Genomic DNA, 20,457 nt, shown 5'->3' with positions numbered 1-20,457 from the left:
TCCAAAATTTTTTTTAGAAATTTCAATTTAGATGAAAAATCTAAACACAAACACAATTTAGATCATTCATTAAGCTCAACTCTCCCAGTTCTATATTAGATTTTTGTCCAAAAATGTTTAGACATGGCAGGAGATTGCAGGAGGTGCCAATGAGCTGGCTACCTGGATCACAATTTCTTTTCTGTCAATGGTCTCTCTAGACAAGGTGGCCCCCAGAGGCCACATCGCTCGTTTTTTTAACCCGTTGCCTCCCTTACCACCACCCCACAACCCAGCCAAATGACAGAAGGGTAAACCATATGATCCGAGACTGATCAAATCAGGGTCTTAATAGAAGTGGGGCTTCTATTTGTTCAGGGGGGCTGAACGAGCCTGACCCTCTTAGGAGGAGACGAGGGAAAAGCTCTGGCAGAGTTCCAGTTCCTGGAATCACTTTCGCTGTGGCTCAGCCAGACTCCATCCTTCCCGTGGCTCTGAGGGAACCCTCAGTATCCTTCCAATCAATTCCTGCTTTCCATATCACCTGTAGTCAGAAGACGCGACTACCATGGGGAACAAAGACAGGCACCGGGAGAAAAACTTACCCAGCTTCTCTGTGGCTTCCCCACGGACAGCGGGGGACAAGCCCTCAGGGTAAGTTGCCACCAGAAGATACAGATGGGTCTGCACAACAACCACACCAGTGTTTTCCTGGATAAGAATAAAACTGAATGCCATTCTCTTGGTTCTCATCACGGGACCAGCAGTTATGCTCCAGCTGTATTTTTCACCATTTCTTGATTTCCATCTATTCATACATTTGTTTTTGGACTCTTCACTCTGTTCGCTAAATGAGTTGTCTGTACGCAGAATTTTTCAGACTGTTGTAATAGTAGCATGGGTATTCTGAAAACGTTCCCCAGTTGGCTGTAATATACCCCTACCCCAAAGGGAAAGGTGGTGCGCTTTGGAGTTGGACGGCTCCGGGGTGGGTCCCAGCACCTCCATTTCCTGCTGCATGACTATGGTGATGTTACTTAACCTACTTAGCCTCAGTTTCCTCATCTGTAAAATGAGGCTGCTTAGTTTACAATGTGGACAAGGTGTGCCTAATCTATAGTATAGGGCTTCCAGTAAATGTGATTTCATTTCCTTAATTTCTTATAGGCAACAGAAAGAGACGTTTTAAGCGTGGGATGATATCATTTTTTTCTTTTTTAAAAAAATTTACTGTATTTTTTCCATTACCACGTACCCTACCTACACCGTCGTCCACCTCCACCCCCAGCCCCGCAATAGCCACACTGTTGTCCATGTCCCTTCGTTCTTTTTCTTTTTGTGCTCAATCCCTCATCACCTTTTTTTTTTTTCTTTTTAAGGATGTTGTAGAATATGAAGGATGGAGTATAGTGGAGAGAGGCCGTTCAGGCAAGGTTTAGCTGATAGATTCTGGAACAATCATTTCTCAAAACCAGGCTCTCTGTTAGTACTTCCTTTCACATACGCTCCCCTGGCAGGAAACGCTTGTCTCAAACATTGCTGTTGCAATAACAGGCTTAGTTTGTTTGATAGACTGGATTGGAAGAGATGCAGAAAGTTGCGGTCAAATTCTTTTCTTAGGGTCTTTACCCAGCTGTCTTCAAATCTCCAATACTCACATCCGTAGCATAAAGAGAATCATCATCTGCCCAGACACAATTGTGGTCCTTTTCCTTGAAATGCAGTCCTTTTCTTCTGGCTTCCAGAGGGTTCTTGGCCAAGCCATTCACAAGCGCTGGGCATTGCCTGCAGAGGGCAAATAGCCTGGGAGGCAGCAAACCATGGCAGGCTGGCCACATTTGGCCCACCACTGGCTTTTGCATGTCTGCGACTAAGAATGGCCTTTATATTTTTAAGTAGTGGGGGAGGGAATCAGAAGAATAATATTTTGGGATGTGTGAAAACTGCATGAGATTAAAATTTCAGTGTCGGTAAATGAAGTGTTATTGTAAGATAGCCATACCCGGCCTTTCGTTGTGCTGTCCATGGCTGCTTCGCGTTACAGCTGCAGAGCGGTTCCGCAGTTGTGACGCAAACCGTATGGCTTGGAAACCTAACATGTTTACTATGGCTCTTCACAGGGAAAAAAAAAAAAATGTGTTTCAAACTCTGAAGCCCAGACTGGCTTTTAAACTGTCAAACTCTATGCCCAAACTTACTTTTCTTACACTGAGCCCTGGTGACGCTGCCACGCTGGGCGAGGGCCACGCCGCGCACCTGCTCGGTGCCCGGGAGTGAACGGAACGGTAAGTTCTGCGGCCGCTCGGGCTCCCCAAGCCCCGACGAAGGCTGCCGGTGAAGGGAGCCGCTCTGGCTTTCAAACGGCCCCTGAGCACAAACCTCCCTGAGGTGCTTTGGACGGTTCTAGTACCAGCATGTGTTCTCTGCAAAAATGGGCAGTGGACGTGGCGGTCGGTCCCCCAGCGTCCACCAAAACTCAAGGGCGAAATGGAACCATGGAGTCACAGGAAATCGCAGTCCACACAGAGCAGGATACGCAGTGAGTTCGGACAATCACAGCTGACAATTTTCTTGCGATGTCAGTGGTTTGCATCGGAATCATATGGGATTAAGAAACCAAAAAGCAAGCTCCATCTGGGCGGGAGAACCACCGGACTCCGTAAACAGGCCACACGACAGCAGGCTGGTCGCCAGTCCTCCGGCTCCCTTCCCGCCGAGCGGCGCCGGGACACTAATCCACACCCCTGGAGACGCGCAACGCTTTCGGAAGCTACTTGAAGTGCCATTTTCCGCACCAGTCAACATGTCCTCCCCAGGACAAGCTCCACAAACACTTGTCCCTTTCCCGCCACTCAGGTCGCCGCGGTTTGGCCCACAGGTGGGGTGGGGAGCGGTAGGCCCCCCGGAGCGGGGTAGGGGCGACGGAGGGGGGTTCGTAGCGGCGCTGCGGGTGCTCAGGCGGCCCGGGGCGCTCGGGGCAGCGCCGGGGCCGGGCGCAGCGGGGCCTGCGGGCGGGCTGAGGGGCAGGAACGCAGAGCCGGCGGGGGCGTGCGGAGCAACCGCCCGTCCCTGGACGCCGGGAGGGCGACGTGCCAGCCGCTGGCGGCGACAGCTGCCGGTCGCCGAGAAGGCCTCCGCCTCGGTCCGCAGGCTGGGACCTGCCCACCCGAGGCCGCCCCTCAGGATTCCAGGTTTCTCCTCCGCCCGTCGGGGCCGCGGGACCGCAGCCGCCGGGGGCGCAGGGGGACAGCGCCCCGCGGAGCCCCGTGTCCTGCGTCCGCTTCCGCGCCGCGCGGACTTGTCGTTGCCCCGGCGTCCCCGAGACACCGGACAGACGCGAAACGTTCTCACCTTCTGAGGCCGCCGGCCGAGCGGGCTCGCCTCCTGCCGCCTCCGCCGCCGCCCCGGGGGCCCGGGCCGCGAGTCGGGCCCCGCGCGGTGCGGGGCCGCCGGAAGCCCTGCCGGACGTGGGGCCGCGGCTGAGGGCCCGCAGCCAGGCCCGGGCGGCCGCGCCCCTTGCCGATCGGCCGGCTGAGGATCAGGACCTGCTCCGCGTCCGCTCGCGTACGGTTTACTGATCGGAAGGGAACGCGGCGGAGAACCTTCATCACTACATGAGCCATGTTTCAGTTTTTCTAGGGCCTCTGTTATTGGGGACCACAATGAAGAACTCGGACGGTGATGATATGATAACGGACAAACTCCCCGAGCTCAAGAGCTCGAAAGAATGGCTGGAGCCGCAGCCCCTGTCCTTTATGGAGGTGCGTGGTGCGGCCGCTTGAAGTTTACGCGTGGGTAGCTGCCCTGAGAGCTGCCTTGTGTGAAATATATTATTTTGAAATGTTTTGTTTTATTCTGCTCTTTATTATTCCTGTCTATTAACTTTGTGTTTGCTCTTCCTTTTCGAGCTTGTTAAGGTGCAATCATAGGCCACTGATTATTACCTTTTCTAATGTAACAAAGTTGTACGTTTCCCTCGAAGCACTGCTTTAGCTGCATCACCCAAATCTATACATGTTGCGTTTTTTTAAAGATTGTAGTATATATTTTTTTTGGTAAATACGCTTTATCAAGGTATAGTTGTTAGCCATACAATAAACCGCATGTATTTAAGGGGCACGGTTTGGTAGATGGCGCCGTGTACTCGCTCTCGACAGCCGTGGGGACGTTGGACACAGTCAGCGCTCCCGCGTCTCCTCGCTGTGTCCCCTGCTTGTCCCTCCCTCCCTGCCAGCCCTCCAGGCCATCTCTGATTTGCTTTCTGTCACTTACAGTTTATTTTGCACTTAAAAATGTTTATAGAAAGGTAACTTTACAGTATGTATCCGTTCCCTGGCATCCTTCACTCAGCATAATTATTTTACAACTCATCCATGTTGTTGCGTGGACAATACTTAATGCCCCCCGCCGCCCCCGAATGCTATATACTGCAGTGTGACCATCCTGTTGATGGACATTTGGATTGTTTGCAGTTCTTGGCTATTACAGATAAAGCTGCTAGGAACATTCAGGTAGATGCCATTGTGTGGACATATGCTTTCATTTCTCTTGGGTAAATACTTGGGGGATCTTAATGCAAATGAATTTAACTTTTTATGAAATTGACAACCTCTTCCAAAGTGACTGAATTATTTTACAGTGTTTGAGAGTTCCAGTTGTTTCTCATTCTAGCCAATATTTGGTACCATCTTTGTGTGTCTGTGTGTGTAGTCTTTTTAATTTGAGACATTCTAGCAGATGTATAATGGCTTCTCATTGTGGTTTTAATCTTCATTTCCCTAATGACTGTGATGTTGGGTATATTTTCATATCTTCTTTGCCATTTACATCTATTAGAGACGTATTCACATATTTTGTTGATTTTTAAATTGGGGTGTTTGTTATCTTGTTATTGAGCTTTTATTAATTGAGATATACTTCCCATAACGTAGAATTCACTGGTTTAAGGGTGCAATCAAGTGGCTTTTAGTGTATCCTGAAGGATGCGCAACCCTCACCACTAATTCCAGAACATTGTTATCAGCCCAAAAAGATACCTTGTGCCCTTTAGCAGTCATTGTCTGGGCCCCAGGCCCCTGGCCTCTGGACACCACTAACCTACTTTCTCTCAGATTCGTCTATGTGGGACATTTTATACCAATAGAATCATATAGCATGTGGGTGGTCCTTTATTACTGGTCTCTTTCACTTAGCATATTGTTTTCAAGGTTCATCATGTTGTAGCATGTGCCAGCATTTTGTTCCTTGTTATGGCTAAATAATATTCCATTATATGGATATACCACATTTTTTAAATCCATTCATCAGCGGACGGGCATTTGGATTGTTTCTCGTTTCGGGCTATTAGGAATAATACTGCTGTGAACGTTTGTATACACGTTCTTGTATGAATACAGGTTTTCAATACCCTTGGGTATATAGTTACCTTGGAATGGGATTGCTAGGTCCCATGGTAACTCTTTAACGTTTGAGGAACTGCCTGTTTCCCACAGTAGCTGTGCTCTTTGACAGTCCCATCAGCGATGTATGACAGTTCCAGCATCTCCACTGCTTGGATTTCACTGAGCTTCTTGCCATCTGTGGGCTTACAGTTCCCAGTAATTTTGGAAAAAATTTCAACCGTTATTTCTTCCAATGTTTTTTCTATTCCCTCCCCTTTGTTGACAGATACAATTGCATGTATAAGGAAGGGCCTGCTTGAAATCATCCCATAGCCCAGTGACACTCTTAATCTTTTTCAGACTTTTCCCCTTGGACGGCTTCTATTGTTATGATTTTAAGTTTACTGCTTCTGTAACATCGAATCTGCTAATAAGCTTGTCTGGGGAATTTTTCATCTGAGACATTGTAATTTTCATCACTACAAATTCTATTTGGGTCTTTTCTCTGTCTCAAAATGTCTACTGTTTCCTCTAGTTTCCTGAACTTATGAACTACAGGCATAAGAATTATTTTAATGTCCTGGTCTAATACATACATGGTCTGTGTTATTCCCAGGACAGATTTGGTTGATGTTCCTTCTTATTATTGGTCAACTTCTTCTGCTTCTTTGTGTGCCTGGTGGTTTTTTCATTGGATGCCAGACATAGTGAATTTTACCTTGTTGAGTGCTGGATATTTTTGATTTCTCGTAAATGTTCTTGAGCTTTGTTCTGGGAGGCAGTTTGTTCCTTGGACACACCCTGACTCTTCCAGGCCCTGCCTCCCAGCTTGGTTAGGCAGGACCACAGCGGCATCTAGTGTAAGGCCGGTTTTGCTCCACTGCTTTCACAAAACCCCTGCCAATACTCCACTCTGCTTTGTAAACCATGAGGCTTTTTGCTCTGGCTGATGTAAACGGAGTAACTCCTGGGGCTGTGTGACCTCTAGGGATTGTTTCCCCTAATCCTTTCAGGGGCTTCTTGGCCATGTGTTTCATGGGGTAGTTTCTCCACATGCATATGGTATTCAGCATTCAGCTGAAGAATCAAAGGGAACCTTCTGCAAATCCCCAAAGCTCTTTCTCTGTGTAACTTTCCTCCCTCTGGTGCTCAGCCCTATGAACTGTGGCTGCCCTGGCCTCCCCCCAGACTCCTAACTTTTCTCCTGTTTCAGGGAGATGGCTGAGTTCCACCTGATACCCACCTCTCTGTGTCAGTCAGGGAATTCTTTCTGAGTATGAAACTGAGCTATCACAGGGCTCACTTTGTTTTTTTGTTTCTCAGGGGCCACTGTCCTTCATTGCCTGATGTCCAACATCTTGAAAACTGTTGTTTCAGTTGTTTTCTTAGAGTTCTTTGTTACTCTTGTCCGTAAGTGGAAGTTCTTATCCCAGCCATTTCTTCAGTTTTTCTGCTCCATTCTTTCATCAATCACTTCTAGGACTCCAGTTTCCCACTTGTTGAACCTTTTGCTGTTGTCTCAAAAGTCATTGCTGCAGCTATGTTCTTTATTTTCCAATCTTTTTTCTGTTTTTCAGATTGGATAATTTCTAATGATCTGTGTTAAAGTTCATTGACTCTTCTTGTGTCATGTCCAATCTGCTATTAAGCCCATTGAAGTTTATTAAATTTAAAAATTATATTTTCCACTTGTTTTTTTTTTATTGTCTATATTTCTTTGCTGAGATTTTCTATCCATTCATTATGAGGATATTTCCTTTAATTTCTAAAGAATAGCTGTAATAGTTGATCTAAAATCCTTATCTGCTAATTTCAACATGTGAGCCATCTCAGAGTTGGTCTCCATTGATTGCCTTCTTGTAAAGTACAGGCCACATTTTACTGTTGTGTGTGTGTGTGTGTATGGTAATTCTAGACTATATTTTAGACATTCTGCATGATACATTATAAAGGGTCTGGATTCTGTTATATTCCTCTGAAGAATACTAAGCTTTTGTTTTAGTAGTTAATTTGACTGACCTCAACTTTGTCTTTCCTGCAGTTGACAGCAGATGAAAATCACAGTTTAGTAATTTTTAGCTTTAGGTGGGCTGCACAGAGTCTGCCTGGTACAGTTCAAGAATCTGCCAGAGATTTGGTCAGATTTTGTTTTCACAATTTGTGGCATGCCTACTATGGCTTTCTTCTTTCAGGCATTTCTCCTCTCACTTTCCAGCTGCTATGGTTGCCCTGGACTGTCTTCTAACTCTTGAATCTGTAAAACTAAGTGTGTCTCTCTGAGTTTGAGCCAATTCCTTTAGCCCTGAAGCCTGCTCTTAGACAATAGTCCATACAAAACTGAAAACTTACCCAGTGCTGTTCTTTTTACCAAAGTATTGACCACCCCTCTAGTTTCTCCCTGCTTTTTTTCAGGCTTGAGTGTCTCCAGGTTGTTAGTTTTTATATTTTTGTGTAGAATATTAATTCAGTACCCATCTTGGTTTTTGAGGACAGCATATTTGCCAGGAATAGCAACTCTGTGAGGCAGAAAGAACAATGAAAATGGATTTAGAGTTAGACACATTTGAGTTTAAATTCTGGCTCCATGCAGGATTTTCTAGGCTTCTAGTTTTTGCTTAACTCCTATGAGTCTTAATATTCTTGGGTGTTAATGGGGAAGGTTTTAGTCTTGGATTTTGAGATGATACTCATCTCTTCTGGAAACAAGGGTAGTAGAACTGAAGACTACTTCCAATGACAGCGAATTTGAGAATATTTTATTTTTGTGTAATTATGAGAGGATTTCAAAGACCCATCCCAAATGTCTCCCATTTTGAAAATCTTTAAAAAAAATCATTTTTCCATTGTGGTAAATTATATTAAAAAATATATAGTTATATATAATATATAACATTATATATTATGTAATAGATAACATTATAATGTTATATATAAGTATATCTTTTTAAAAATCATTTTTCCATTGTTGTAAACATATATAATTATATATTTATATAATATATAACACTATATATTATGTAATATATATGTAATTATATATAATTATATTTATTTATTATATATTTATATTATATATGTAATTATATATGTGTAATATATAATATATGTATTATGTAATATATAACATTATATATTATATATGCACACACATATATACACACACACATATAGTCTCTTATAACATTTGCTATTTCTAAGTGTACAACTCAATGGCATTAATTACATTCATGTGTGTCCTAGAAATCAACCTCTTATATTTTGTTAGATAATTAATTGTGGGGAATTTTTATGAAAATGGAAAAATAATATTATGGACTATTTCCTGAAGATTGTATTGCTTTAAAATCTGAAAATGTGACTCATATAAAAACATTTATTGTTTATATTTGAGAGCTATAATGACAATGAGTTCAAACAGCATTCACTAATGACTAACTGAATTCAAATAGAGGCCTGATTGTATTCTAACTCATAAAGGTATAAGCATTTTATAAGATGTGAGAAAAGATGGGTTATACCTACTGTGTGGCTTGGGAAAAGTCATTTGCTCTTGTCAGGACTTGAAATGCCTACTGTGAGTTATTTTTTGTCCTAGAATGAGCTTAGCTAAAAGCAGAAAGATTCAAATACTCTTTCAATAGGTATAAAAACTGGATTTACATAGAATTTTTAAGAGATATGGCTGTCACCTAAAATATAAGTCCAGATAGTATTAATAGTTTGATTTTTAAGATTTGACTTTCTCAAAATTTCATTCTGTCATTTTAGGCATTAGCTAAAGAAGATAATAATGCGGCTATTAAGTCAATATTATATAGAGAAAATTATATAATTAAGGTAAGAATTGACTATACAATGTGTTTCAATTAAATATTTTTCATTTTACATGTTGTTCATCATAAAAATTTTAGAAAATATAAAAAATAGAATGAAAAACCATCATTTGCCCCTAGGATTAAGCTTAAGAGGTCTCTGAGATTGTTTTAATTTGCTTCCTCTTTTCCTATACTTTGTGAGGATTCTTTCACAAACACATTATTAGTTTTTTCCTTCTCACTTGTTCCTTCATCTTAGTGGGGCTTTAATGGAGTCACTCTGAGTGTTAAGAGCTTTAAGAGCTGTTATTGGAACACAGCATCTGATTATTACTCAGGTGCACCTGGGTAAGAACAAGGCTTTAACCACAGCAGGCTGGGTTTAATTATAAGACTAGGTGCATTTCCCTGTGAAGTGCACTAAACACTGGAGTAAGTAACCTGTTTTTTTTTTTTTTTAAATTCTCATCTGAAGATCTGTTTAATGATTTTAACATTAATCAGAGAGGGAGAGAAACATCAATGTGAGAGACAAACATCAATGGGTTGCCTTCCTGTATGTGCCCTGACTGGAGTTCGAACACACAACGTAGATATGTGCCCTGCGTAGAGACGGAACCTGCAGCCTTTTGGTGTGCGGGATGATGCGCCAACCAACTGAGCTACTCAGCCAGGGCTCACCTCTTTTTGTTTCTAAGAATTTTTTTGTTGTATAAACAGGAAAAGAACTGTGCATTGAGACTGGTTGAAGTGTGCTGTGATCTGAAGTTAGGGAGGGATAATCCCCACAAAGTAGGAAGATTTTAGGGGTCTTCCCCCTCCCCATTTTGACTTTTATGTTATCCTAATAATTACGTGATTTCATTTGCTAGATGAAAGGCTGATAAGAAGTTTTGGTGAGAATGATGTAGTTTATAGCCTAAATCAGGCATTTTCTTTGCAGACCCTTTGGACTAAGTTGTGTTGCACTTCTGTCTCTTTGCTTTCATCTCTATTTTTCCCCATAGAATATTCTTCTTCCACATTTTTTGTCACCTATTCTCTCCTAGATAACTCTTCATTATTTAAGGTCCATTTGAAGTGTCTCCCACTTTGGGATTATTTTTGTAAAAATGTAATTGTTTTATCCATTGTGGTAAAAAGTGTAGAACATAAAATTTGCTCTTTTTAACCATTTTAATTTTTAATAATTCAGTGACATGAATTACACTGACATGTTGTACAACCATCACCATTGTTTCTGAAACTTCTCCATTTCCCTGACTGAAACCTTGTGCTGATTAAGTAGACACTCCCCCTCTTCCCTCCCCAAGCCTCTGGTAACCTCTGATTCATTTTCTGCCTCTATTACATAAGCAGAACCCTATGATATCGGTCCTTTTGTGGCTTACTCTCCTTAGCCTATCGCTTTCAAGTTTCATTCATGCTGTAGCACCTAGTAGACCCTCATTCCTTTTGTACAGCTGTGTGTTATTCCATTGCATGTATGTGCCACATCCTGTTTATACAGTCATCTGTCGGACACTGGGCTGCTTCCATTCCACCTTGTGGCTGTTGTGAATAATGCTGCAGTGAACACTGGTGTGCAAGTGTCTGTTTGAGTCCCTGTTTTTAATTCTATATCTTGCTGTATTGTCCCTCCAGTTGTTTGGTGGATTGTTCTGTACTCTGTCTCCCCAGGGAGAGCAGGCGTGTTGTCTAATTTACCCATGTGTCCCTTTTCCCCAGTTTAGTGTGTGTCACACAGTAGAAGCCAAGTAAATGGCTGAACTAAGGAATGACTTGGTGGGTTATTCTTAGGGATGTAAATGAAGTTTAAATTTTAGAACAAGAAAGATTTCAGATAATACACTTGTCTTTTCTATCACTGTTTACTAGGAACTAGATAAGTATTTACAACACCACGACTTCTTAAATGCAAGGAGAAATGAGCTGTTATACAAAAGGTGGGTCGACCATGTGGCAGATCCTCTCCAGAAGAAAATTAGAGAAAAAGTTTGTTCACATAAGAAGATTAAAAAAAGGAGACAAGAGGAATTAGATCGTTTTTTAAAATATGTAAATCAAAAGGTACTCAGAGGTCATTTGATTTTTTTCAGTCAGTTTGAAACTATGGTTGTCTTTCTGTTTAATCATCCGAGCGGCCTGCCCCTCCCCACCCCATGTATGAGCGGCCTCTACCCAGTCACGGCACCCGCTACCCTTAAACCCAGTGCAAGGGGGATGGGTGGAGGGGGCAGGGCTGGTTCTGGATTTAAATGTGTACATTGGAATCAGTTTTCTTTGTTGTTCCCATGTAATTATTACTTTTATACACCAATTTTAAAATGTTGGACTCCAGGTTCAGGAGATAAATGAAGGGTCTGGCACAAATAACGCCTCTTTTTATTACAAAATCATAAGCACATAATTCTGTAACATAACAATATCATACTCATGCACACCATATGACCTGTTAGGTGAAATGTTCAAATAAAAACTATAAATTATTACACCCATATTACTAGGCTACCAACCACACTCGAGCAGGCCTTACTTCTGCCGGACCCTGAGTGTGCATGTGTGTATCATATGCTCTGGAACTCAATTATTTACAAAGCTATAAAACATTTCTGTTCTCTTGGCATTTTTAAGAGATCTGAGATGTTTGACTAATAGGCATTTAAAAACAAATTCCCAAATGTTTTAGTGTTCCCACATTCTTTATTACAATCTTGCAAATTTTAAATTTTAAGTCGATTTTTTTTCTATCACTAATGTTTATTACTTCAATGCATTAAATTTAATTTCCACTTTGGTCTCCCCTTCCCTTTTGCATTTGTTACTGATGCCCTTTAGACGCACGGGGATGGGTCTGCGGGTTTGACTCTGAAGTTCTGTTATGCTCAATACTGGCTGCCTGTCTTGTTCTTACGTGTGGCTTATTTCCTGCAACAGGGAAATGTATTTTTAGAGCATTATGATCCGAAAGAGTATGATCCTTTTCACATGAGCAAAGAGGACCTGAATTTTCTGAAGGTAGGGTAGATTTCTTATTTTAACTTTGATATTATGCAGTTGGTTTTTTTGAGCAGCCCTACTATGTGAGTTGTCCTCTAGTAATGTCCTAAGAATGTGGTAACATCTTAAGAATAGTTTTCTATCTCCATGTCTTAGAAAGGAACCAGAGAGCCAAAGACCAAATTAAATTAAACCTCTGTAAAATTTGAAAATATTGGGTAATAGGTAATGTTTAAATTTAATTTTCATAGGCTTTTAAATTCGTTGCAAAAATAATACATGTTCATGATAAAATCAATTGTTAAATAATTTAAAAACCACTCAGTTCCATTACCTAGGATGAGTTCATTAACATTTTTCTGTATATCCATCAAGACTTCTTTGTATATATAGGTATAAATACACATTTTCATTTTACAAGAATAGGTTTCTACCATACATTAGGTTATATAGTCTGCTTTTTCCCTTAATAGTTTATGATTTGCTTCTTTCTTTGTCAACAAACGTCAATATATCATTTTAATAATTGCATGGTACTGTTACTAGTAGCAGCTAATGTGCACTGATGGATTAACCAGATGTTAGGGCTTTTTTTTTTCTTTCATTTCATTTCACCTTCACTGCTGCCATGTCAGGTGACTTACAGATGAGACAAGTGAGGCACAGGCAGGTTAAATTACTTGTCCAGGGTCACATAGTGCAAATGGCAGAGCATAGGCGTACTTCTGACCATACGTGGTGCTGTGCTAAGCCATCATTGTTTTGACATATTCCCTTCTGAACACCAAATTGTTTTTGACCTATTGCTGTTATATGTGACATTGTGATGAACATCCCTTAACTATTTATTTCTTAATTTTTTCAGTAAGTTGCTAGAAGTAGAATTGCCAAGTTCAAGGTTACACATGATGTTGATTCATTTTACCAAATTGTTCTCCAGGATGTGTAAATCTGCACCGCCCAGCAGAGAGCCCATTTTCCATACTTTTGCTAACAGTGGATATTATTAAACACAGTAAAACAAAACACCTGCCCTGGTCGTAGACATTTTAAACCGCTGGCATTTGCATGCAAAGCAGGTCCCTTTTCCTCTTCCCAAGTTGGGGGGTGTGTGTGTGTGTGTGCGCTATTGTGCCTATTTTTATGGTGAGAGTTAAACTGAGGGTTTAGAGTAAGAGCCTTAGATACAGGAACCAGTAACGCAGCTAGTGAGGGGCCGCATCGGGATTTGAAACCACATCTTTTTGACACCAAAATTCCTCTCTGTTCTCCGCCACGCTGCCGTTCCAAATGGGGCCGGTAGGCGGCCTCGAGGCGAGCCGAGCCCTGGAGGTCAGAGCAGCAGCTCTCAGCCTGCAGCACGCGGACGCTTGAGCTCCGAAACCTTTTCAGGGGTCCCTTAGGCCACATATTTTCATAACCGCTCCGAAGCTGTTTGCCTTCTTCGTTCTGACGGCGCCCAGGCAGCGGCGCGCGAGTGTGCGGGCGCCGTAGAGCAGCTCAGGTCAGCGCCGCGAGGTGGCGCTGCGAGTCACAACAGGCGCCAGGGCCACGCGCTCGCGGTGAGAAAGGTAACTCGCTTCTCCCAAGAATATCTCATCAAACAGTAAAAATTACTGATTTTATTAAATCTTGATCCTTGAGCACACCTCTTTTCTTGTTGTGTGATGAATGGGAAGCGAGCCGAGAGCGCTTCTGCCGCATCTGAAATACTGTGCGCTTGTCTGCACTGTGAGCGGGGAGCAGGGGGGGGGGGGGGGGGGGGGGCGGTGCCTGGCTTGCGTTTCTCATGGGACACCATTATTTACTTGAAAGAATGATTTCAAACCTCTGATTATTAAATCTTGGGTATTTGGCAGACATTTTCTGGAAAGTTATCAAAGTGAGTCTGTCACTCCAAGAACAACAGCAGACGATATTTGTTGCCAATGATAAAATGTGAGCTTTTAAGCAAATATTTGCATTTCGGAAAAATCACATTGCAAGTGACAGCACTCCAATACTCAGAGACTTTACTGATGAGACTGGTAATAAGATAATAAATGTGGTTACTGTGTAATGAAAGATATTAACATTTGGAAGATCTCACACTACTCAGGTCTGATTTTTTCCAAACAACCGATCCATGATGTGGATAAACGATCCACATCAAAGTTCAAGACAGACCAATGGATTTTAGTGTAGCAGGGTTTGAATGATTCATTGATATGGCTTCAGAGTCCACATCATAACTAATCTTGAGGGAACTACCACTGGCTGAGTCTGGGTGTAGTATCTAAGAGTATCCACTATGATCTGCAGAGGCTATTAAAACAAGAGCTGACCACGGCTGGAAGGCCTTGCTGAGAGATGCACTGGAGTGCCCCCACCTCTGTATTATGTGTTAAATATATACAACGGTTAGACTGTCATTAGTTTGTAGATACTGTGTTCTCGATTCTTCTAGCATAAGAGCCATAAATGGATGTTTAGGACAGACTGAAAAAGACCTGAAATTCAGTCCTTAAAGAAATGCTTTTCTTGTAGGTCACCATCCCACCATTTTGTGACCCTTTGAAAAAGGCACAGTACCACAAAGATGAGGAAAAAAGAATTCTTCTTCAGTGTGAGACTGGTACTTTGTTTCTAATTGTTTCACGATTCCATGGCCCAAGAGCAATGGGAGTTGCAGTTCAACTGTGCTAATTTGTATCACTAATCTTCTTGCAGGGAAAATACATACCATGAAAGAATTTAAAGAGGTTGAGAAGGCCAAACTGCATTCCAGATTCCCAAGAATTTCTACTTCAAGGCGCTTTGTGACTCCAAATGAGTGGCTTAGGCTGCCTACAAGCTACATAGAAAGTGAATTTTGTAAAAGGAGCAGGTAATGGTTAATACTGTAGAAATTATGGAACCCATTGGAATTGGAAAACTTTTTCTTGAGACACTGATGTAAATTTGGTCATAGTTATTATTTTCTAGATTTCAGTTTTTGATGAGAAATCTGTAATTCTTTGTTTCTCTGTGTGTGATGTTTCTTTTTTTCTTGTGTACTTTCAAGATTTTCTCTGTCTTTGGTTTTCATTAGCTAGGCTATGATGTGTCTAGGTGTTTTGTTCCCCTTTCTCCCTGTTTATCTACTTAAGGCTCAGAGGTTCTTGTATCTGTGGTTTGATGTCTTTCATTATTATTTTTTAAAAAATATTCTAGGCCATTATCACTTCAAATATTTCTTATATCCTATTCTTTCTTCTAAGATTCCAGTTATGAGTTAGACCATTTGATATTGTCCCATAGCTACTTAGTTCTTAGATACTGTGTTGTTACCCCCCCCCCACTACTATTTCAATTAGACAATTTCTACTGGCTATGATTAAGTTCACTGAGTCCTAAACTGTGTCCCATCTACTGAAGAGCCTATCAGAAGAATTTTTCCTCCCTGATGTGATTATTTTTATTTCTAGTATTTCCATTTAATTTCTTATATAGTTTCCATTTTTCCTGAAATTCTCTGTCATACATGTTATTCACCTTTCCATAGGGTTAACACATTATTCATAGTTATTTTAAATTGCCTATTGGTTCCAATATTAGGATCATTTTTGAATCTGGTTCTGTTGATTGTTTTATCTCTGACAGTGGATTATTTTATCTTGTCTTTTTTTTGTATGTCTTGTAATTTTTGATTGAATGACAGGTTTTGAGGTTATTTTGTCTTGATTTTTTGACATGTCTTGTGATTTTTTTATTGAATGCTCTTCTCAGACATTAGCACAGGAAACCCTTTTGTCATTAATTATGCTTTATACACTAATCTAGATGTTTGCTATACCCTTTTCTTTTACTCAAAACACATTTCGAACCCACATTTTCTAGGAAAACTCATTTTGATTAAGTTGGATTAGACTGATTCTTTCCATGGATTCCTGAGAGCATTAGTTAGAAGAACAGTCGGGGCCCTTGGTTTCAGACAACTGAAGCCATACTAGAAAAGGACTCATTTTTTGATGACTTCTACTGCTCACAGAAAGTATTGGGAGGGCTTGAGAAACAGGCTCATTGTCAGGAACAACGCTCAGAACCACAGTGCAGAGCTGGCAGGCAGAGGGATGCGTTGCTGTGATCAGGAAGCGGCAGCGTCGGGAAGGTGCTGCCCACCGTGGGCCCCAGGACAGCACAGCCCTGCGATGGTGCCCGTCAGGGGCCAGTGCCAGTGTTCTGATCAGCCGAGTAGGGGCGAGCCTGCGGGGACCGAAGGGCGCCTGGCGAGTGGACAGTCTGCACTCTCTCTTGGAAACACATTTTATATTTATGCCTGTAAATGACACAGTCTCTATGGCTTCTTTTAACATTAGTGCATGCACTCCCATGGATATGGGATGCTTTAAAATTTACCCCGCTGAGCCTGGGTCTCAGTAATTAGTAAGGCAGTCTCCGTCACGGTCTCAGCAGCTCTCGCATGCCCAGTTCACACAAGTCTGAAGTAATGGTACTTTAGACCATGTACGAAGCAGTCCACATATAACAATAATTTCTGAAAGAGTATATAACCTGGTGTTGTTTTCCAAACATCCTCACATGTGTTATCTTGTTACAGGTTAAAAGTGAAAGTGAATTTCAATGTTAGCAGTTTTGATTCGAAACTCCCAGCCAAAGCTCCTCATCTTCTGGCATCCCAGGAAGAAGAAAAAGCTGCCATTTGCAAGTAAGCCTGTTATTCCGTGATTTTTGCTCTTCTTTTATTTAAGATGCGTGGCTGTGTTTCTGCCCTTTGCCTGCCCGTGAAGCCGCAGGCGTTGGAGGCCAGGCCTGTGCCGGGCTCCTGTGGGCGCCTGGCACCTCCCCTTCCCCCCTTCCCTGCCCCCTTCCCCTCCCCCTTCCTCGCCCCACTGCGTCTGGGCGAGGTGGCAGCTTTCATTAGCTCTTTCTGCTTTTCAAGAGCAAATAGCTAACACATTTGGAAATAATGAGCACATAGAAAAAAGCTGTTAACAACTCATATTATTTAAAAGTGATTTTAATTGAATTGGAGCAGTAAAAATGTAATTTGGGACTAGTTCTGGGGGGTGGCAGCTGTTATGGTGTTGTACCCAGAGTGAAGAGGTGTTGTAAGCAGAGAAGTGAGAAGTGAACGTAACATGGGGAATCATCTCCAGAAACTAGGTATGGACTTAAACGTAAGCGATTTCTCCACATAGTTACAGAGCCTGTTAACTCTGTGCTTAAAGGTATGGGATCCCTGGATGTTGCTGGAGGGAATGTAAAATAATGCAGTAACTTTGGGAAACAGTTAGGTGGTTTCGCAAAAGGTTCGACATTAAATTACCATGCCACCCAGCAATTCAATTCCTGGGTTTCTCTCTCCTCGTACGATTGGACGCCTGCCTCTTCTGCGACCTCAGCTCCTGCCTTTCTCTCCTCCTCCCTGTGGTCCAGCCTCACCTGCCTTTTCTTGTTTTCTGAACCTGCCAACCTCACTCCCGCCTTGGGCATTGCCTCTGCCAGTCCCTCTGCGCGGGACACTCTTTCCCTGCATCTCACGCCCTCGGCTCACTCAGACCTCTGCACGCACAGCATTGCCTCAGAGAAGCCCTGACTTCTCATCTACCCACCCCCCGCCCCCAACCGACCCCCTTCACGTGTGAGGAGGCGGGATTGCGGGCCTCGAACGGAGGGCAGGACGACCCACCCACTAAGAGGAAGGCAGGTGCCGTGCCCCGGCACCGGCGAGGCTGGCCTGCTGAACTTTGTGACGGCAGGTAATTCACTTCATCCTCTCAGTGAGGTGAGGAGGTCATCCATCAGGTGAAACAGGCATTTAGAGGTTGGAAAACAGAAGGGAAGAAAGGAACCTCGTGTTTTCTAAACCACAACAATCCTAGCGTAAGTTAGTGCTGCAGACACGGACGTCCGAAGGCAGGACCGATGGGAGTCCCCAGGCCCTCTGGACGTTTCTGACCCCAGGCAGGGTGAGGAGAGGCTGAGGCAGGGCCGGGGGGGGGGGGCGGGGGGCCCTGCCTGCTGCCTGAGCCACTCAGCTCAGTGGGGAGGCTTGCGCCCCAGGGCGCCAGCCCGGCTTGGCTTCGCCCAGGAGCTGCTCCTGCTCCTGAGCCCTCCTCCCTGCGCCGCACGTAACCCCTCTCCCCTGTCAGCCCTCAGGAGGCTTCGGCACCCAGGGCGCACACACCCTGATCCCTGACGGTACAAGGGGACCCAAAAGAAGGTTGCTCCGGAGGAAGCCATGTGCCAGCAGCAGTCATTCGGGGCGAGGACCAAGGACGGCACCCGGACCTGTCTGTATCTAAGAAAAGCATCTGCAAGAAACCACTTAATTTTTGAGTTCACTGTCTGTGTGATAATTAAGAAACCACAACACCGTGGACTGACAGTTGTTGAGAATGTATTTCCCCCAGAGGCTAAGGTACAATAGAAATATCAATGGCTGCCTTACGGAGCACCTGTCTCAACTCATCGGGTCTTCCCTAGTTTAAGCTGTGCTCCCCTTGGTTATGTGGACCAGAAGGGGCCACACACTAAACCTGACAAGGCCGGGGTGGGGGGCCCGTGTGGCGGCCTTACAAACTCCAGGGCCTAAAGTAACCCCATAAGATGGTCTAAAATTGAAAATGTTTAACTAAAGGCAGTTCATGGCGGGGAGTCACGTGCTAAGGCAGCGCCTTTCCCCAACAAAGGTCAGTCCTCCCCTCAGCCCAGCCTGTCTGTTGTCCTTTCACGTCTAGGATAATATACCTGAGAACCATGCCTTTACAAAAACAAAGTAGCTTCCCTTTCCGCAGTCCCCTCAAAGCACAGGCATCAGAAATCCCCTCATTGTTACTATTCCGTTAACTGTTGACTGTGAAACACCCCGTATTCACCTGCGGAAAAGAAGTACGTGCCTATCGTTTACCTCTCGGCCAATCCCAGAGCTTGCCCCCTTTTGCTTTCCCCCGCCTCCTTTATCAATGGATTTCCTGTAGCGCACTCACTCAGCTTCCCTTTTGATTGTAATGTATAAAAGAAGGCGCAAAACCGCCGTTCTCTGGAGCGTTGTCTTAATTCCCTGAGGTTTCACCTCCAGGCAACTGTCCTCAGTTTGGCTCAAATAAACTCATAAAAATTCTCTGCAGGTTTGGACATTCCTTATGTTGACAGGCACCCTGAACATCCCCACCCACGTGTTCTCCCCAGGTCTTCCCAACAGTCTTCAGAAAATGCAAAAACTCACCTCCAGCGCGATCGCCCCGCTGCCGAGTCCGATTCCGGGCGCCGCCCTCGGCTCCTGCCGAGCGCGGGTCCGGGCCCGAGGCCGCCGCAGGGCCTCGAGCGGGAGCGGCAGCGCTTCGTTTCCTTACGCAAAGGCGGCGCTAAACACCATCCCTCGCCTCTGCTGGGGCCCTTAGTTCTTACAGACGAACGGCAAGTTCTCTTTGGCGCTACTGCGCGAGGCCTCCGTTTAGTGAAAGAAAAGCAGCAAACCCTAGGGCGGCGCTGGGTCGGGCGGGCGCGGCCCCACGTGCGCGCGGGCGGGGGTGGAGGGCAGGGGGCTCGCTTTACACGGCGCTTTGTTTTCTTTATTATTATTTTTTAATCCTCACCCAAGGACACCGTCACTGATTTCAGAGAGCCAGGAAGGGAGAAAGAAAAACGTCCACGTGATAGAGAAACAGGGATCGGCGGCCTCCCGGGGGCGCCGGACCAGGGGCCGCACCGCCACCAAACCCCCCCTTTCGGTTTCCAGACGCGCCCCAACCCCCGAGCCACGCGGGCCGGGGCCTTCCTTTGCGCTTTAAATGGTGCGCCTTTCTCCTCCTCCGAGCCCTGGTCCCGACCCGCCGGCTTCCGCGGCACATCCCCGGCCGAGCCCGGCCACGGGCGCCCAGCCGCCCCGGAGCCCAGGTTCGCCGGACGCTCCGGGCCCGAGGGGGCGGCCGGCCGGGGACGGTCCCCGCGGAGGCGCGGCGCGGGCCCGGGGAGCCCTCGGTCCCGCCGGCGCGGCTCTCGAGGCCGGAGGCGTCGCCCTTCGGCTCAGTCTCCCCTGCGGACTCCGTGGGGCTCCGGGGAGCCTTTCAGCCCGGAGCCCGCGTCGCTTTCCCGGAGGCGAATCAAGTGGCGTTTGGGGGCGGAACCTAAGTCCCTGAAGATGGGGGACCATCTGGTCTTATCTGCTGTGCCCCCGCGTAGAACAGCGCCTGGCTCAGGCGAGGCGCTCGAAGAACCCGCTGCGTGAGGCAGGCGCGGAGTCAGTCCGGCCGAGGGTGCGGCCCCCGTGGCCGCGGGGATCCGGGCAGCCGCCGCAG

At 44.8% G+C, this 20,457-nt stretch overlaps 1 protein-coding gene across 2 annotated transcripts; it reads left to right on the top strand.

Moving 5' to 3' along the window:
* Positions 1–3,561: 3,561 nt before the first annotated feature.
* On the top strand, positions 3,562–19,196 carry LOC129065122 (protein FAM228B-like). Of its 2 annotated transcripts, XM_054566381.1 has the most exons (8): positions 3,562–3,740; positions 9,129–9,197; positions 11,054–11,245; positions 12,113–12,193; positions 14,702–14,789; positions 14,885–15,041; positions 16,755–16,862; positions 18,310–19,196. In XM_054566381.1, exons 1-8 carry the CDS (start codon positions 3,594–3,596, stop codon positions 18,347–18,349), a joined length of 882 nt encoding a protein of 293 aa, XP_054422356.1. In that variant the 5' UTR covers positions 3,562–3,593; the 3' UTR covers positions 18,350–19,196. The 2 variants fall into 2 exon arrangements, with proteins under 2 accessions (XP_054422356.1, XP_054422348.1); XM_054566373.1 differs by lacking the exons at positions 9,129–9,197; positions 11,054–11,245.
* Positions 19,197–20,457: the final 1,261 nt, after the last annotated feature.

This window comes from Pteronotus mesoamericanus, unplaced genomic scaffold, assembly GCF_021234165.1.
Source record: "Pteronotus mesoamericanus isolate MK-2021 breed Mesoamerican mustached bat unplaced genomic scaffold, CSHL_Meso_final contig_101, whole genome shotgun sequence".
Lineage (NCBI taxonomy): Eukaryota > Metazoa > Chordata > Mammalia > Chiroptera > Mormoopidae > Pteronotus > Pteronotus mesoamericanus.
The sequence above is the reverse complement of the archived record's forward strand: the minus strand, read 5'-3'. Positions and strand labels throughout refer to the sequence as shown.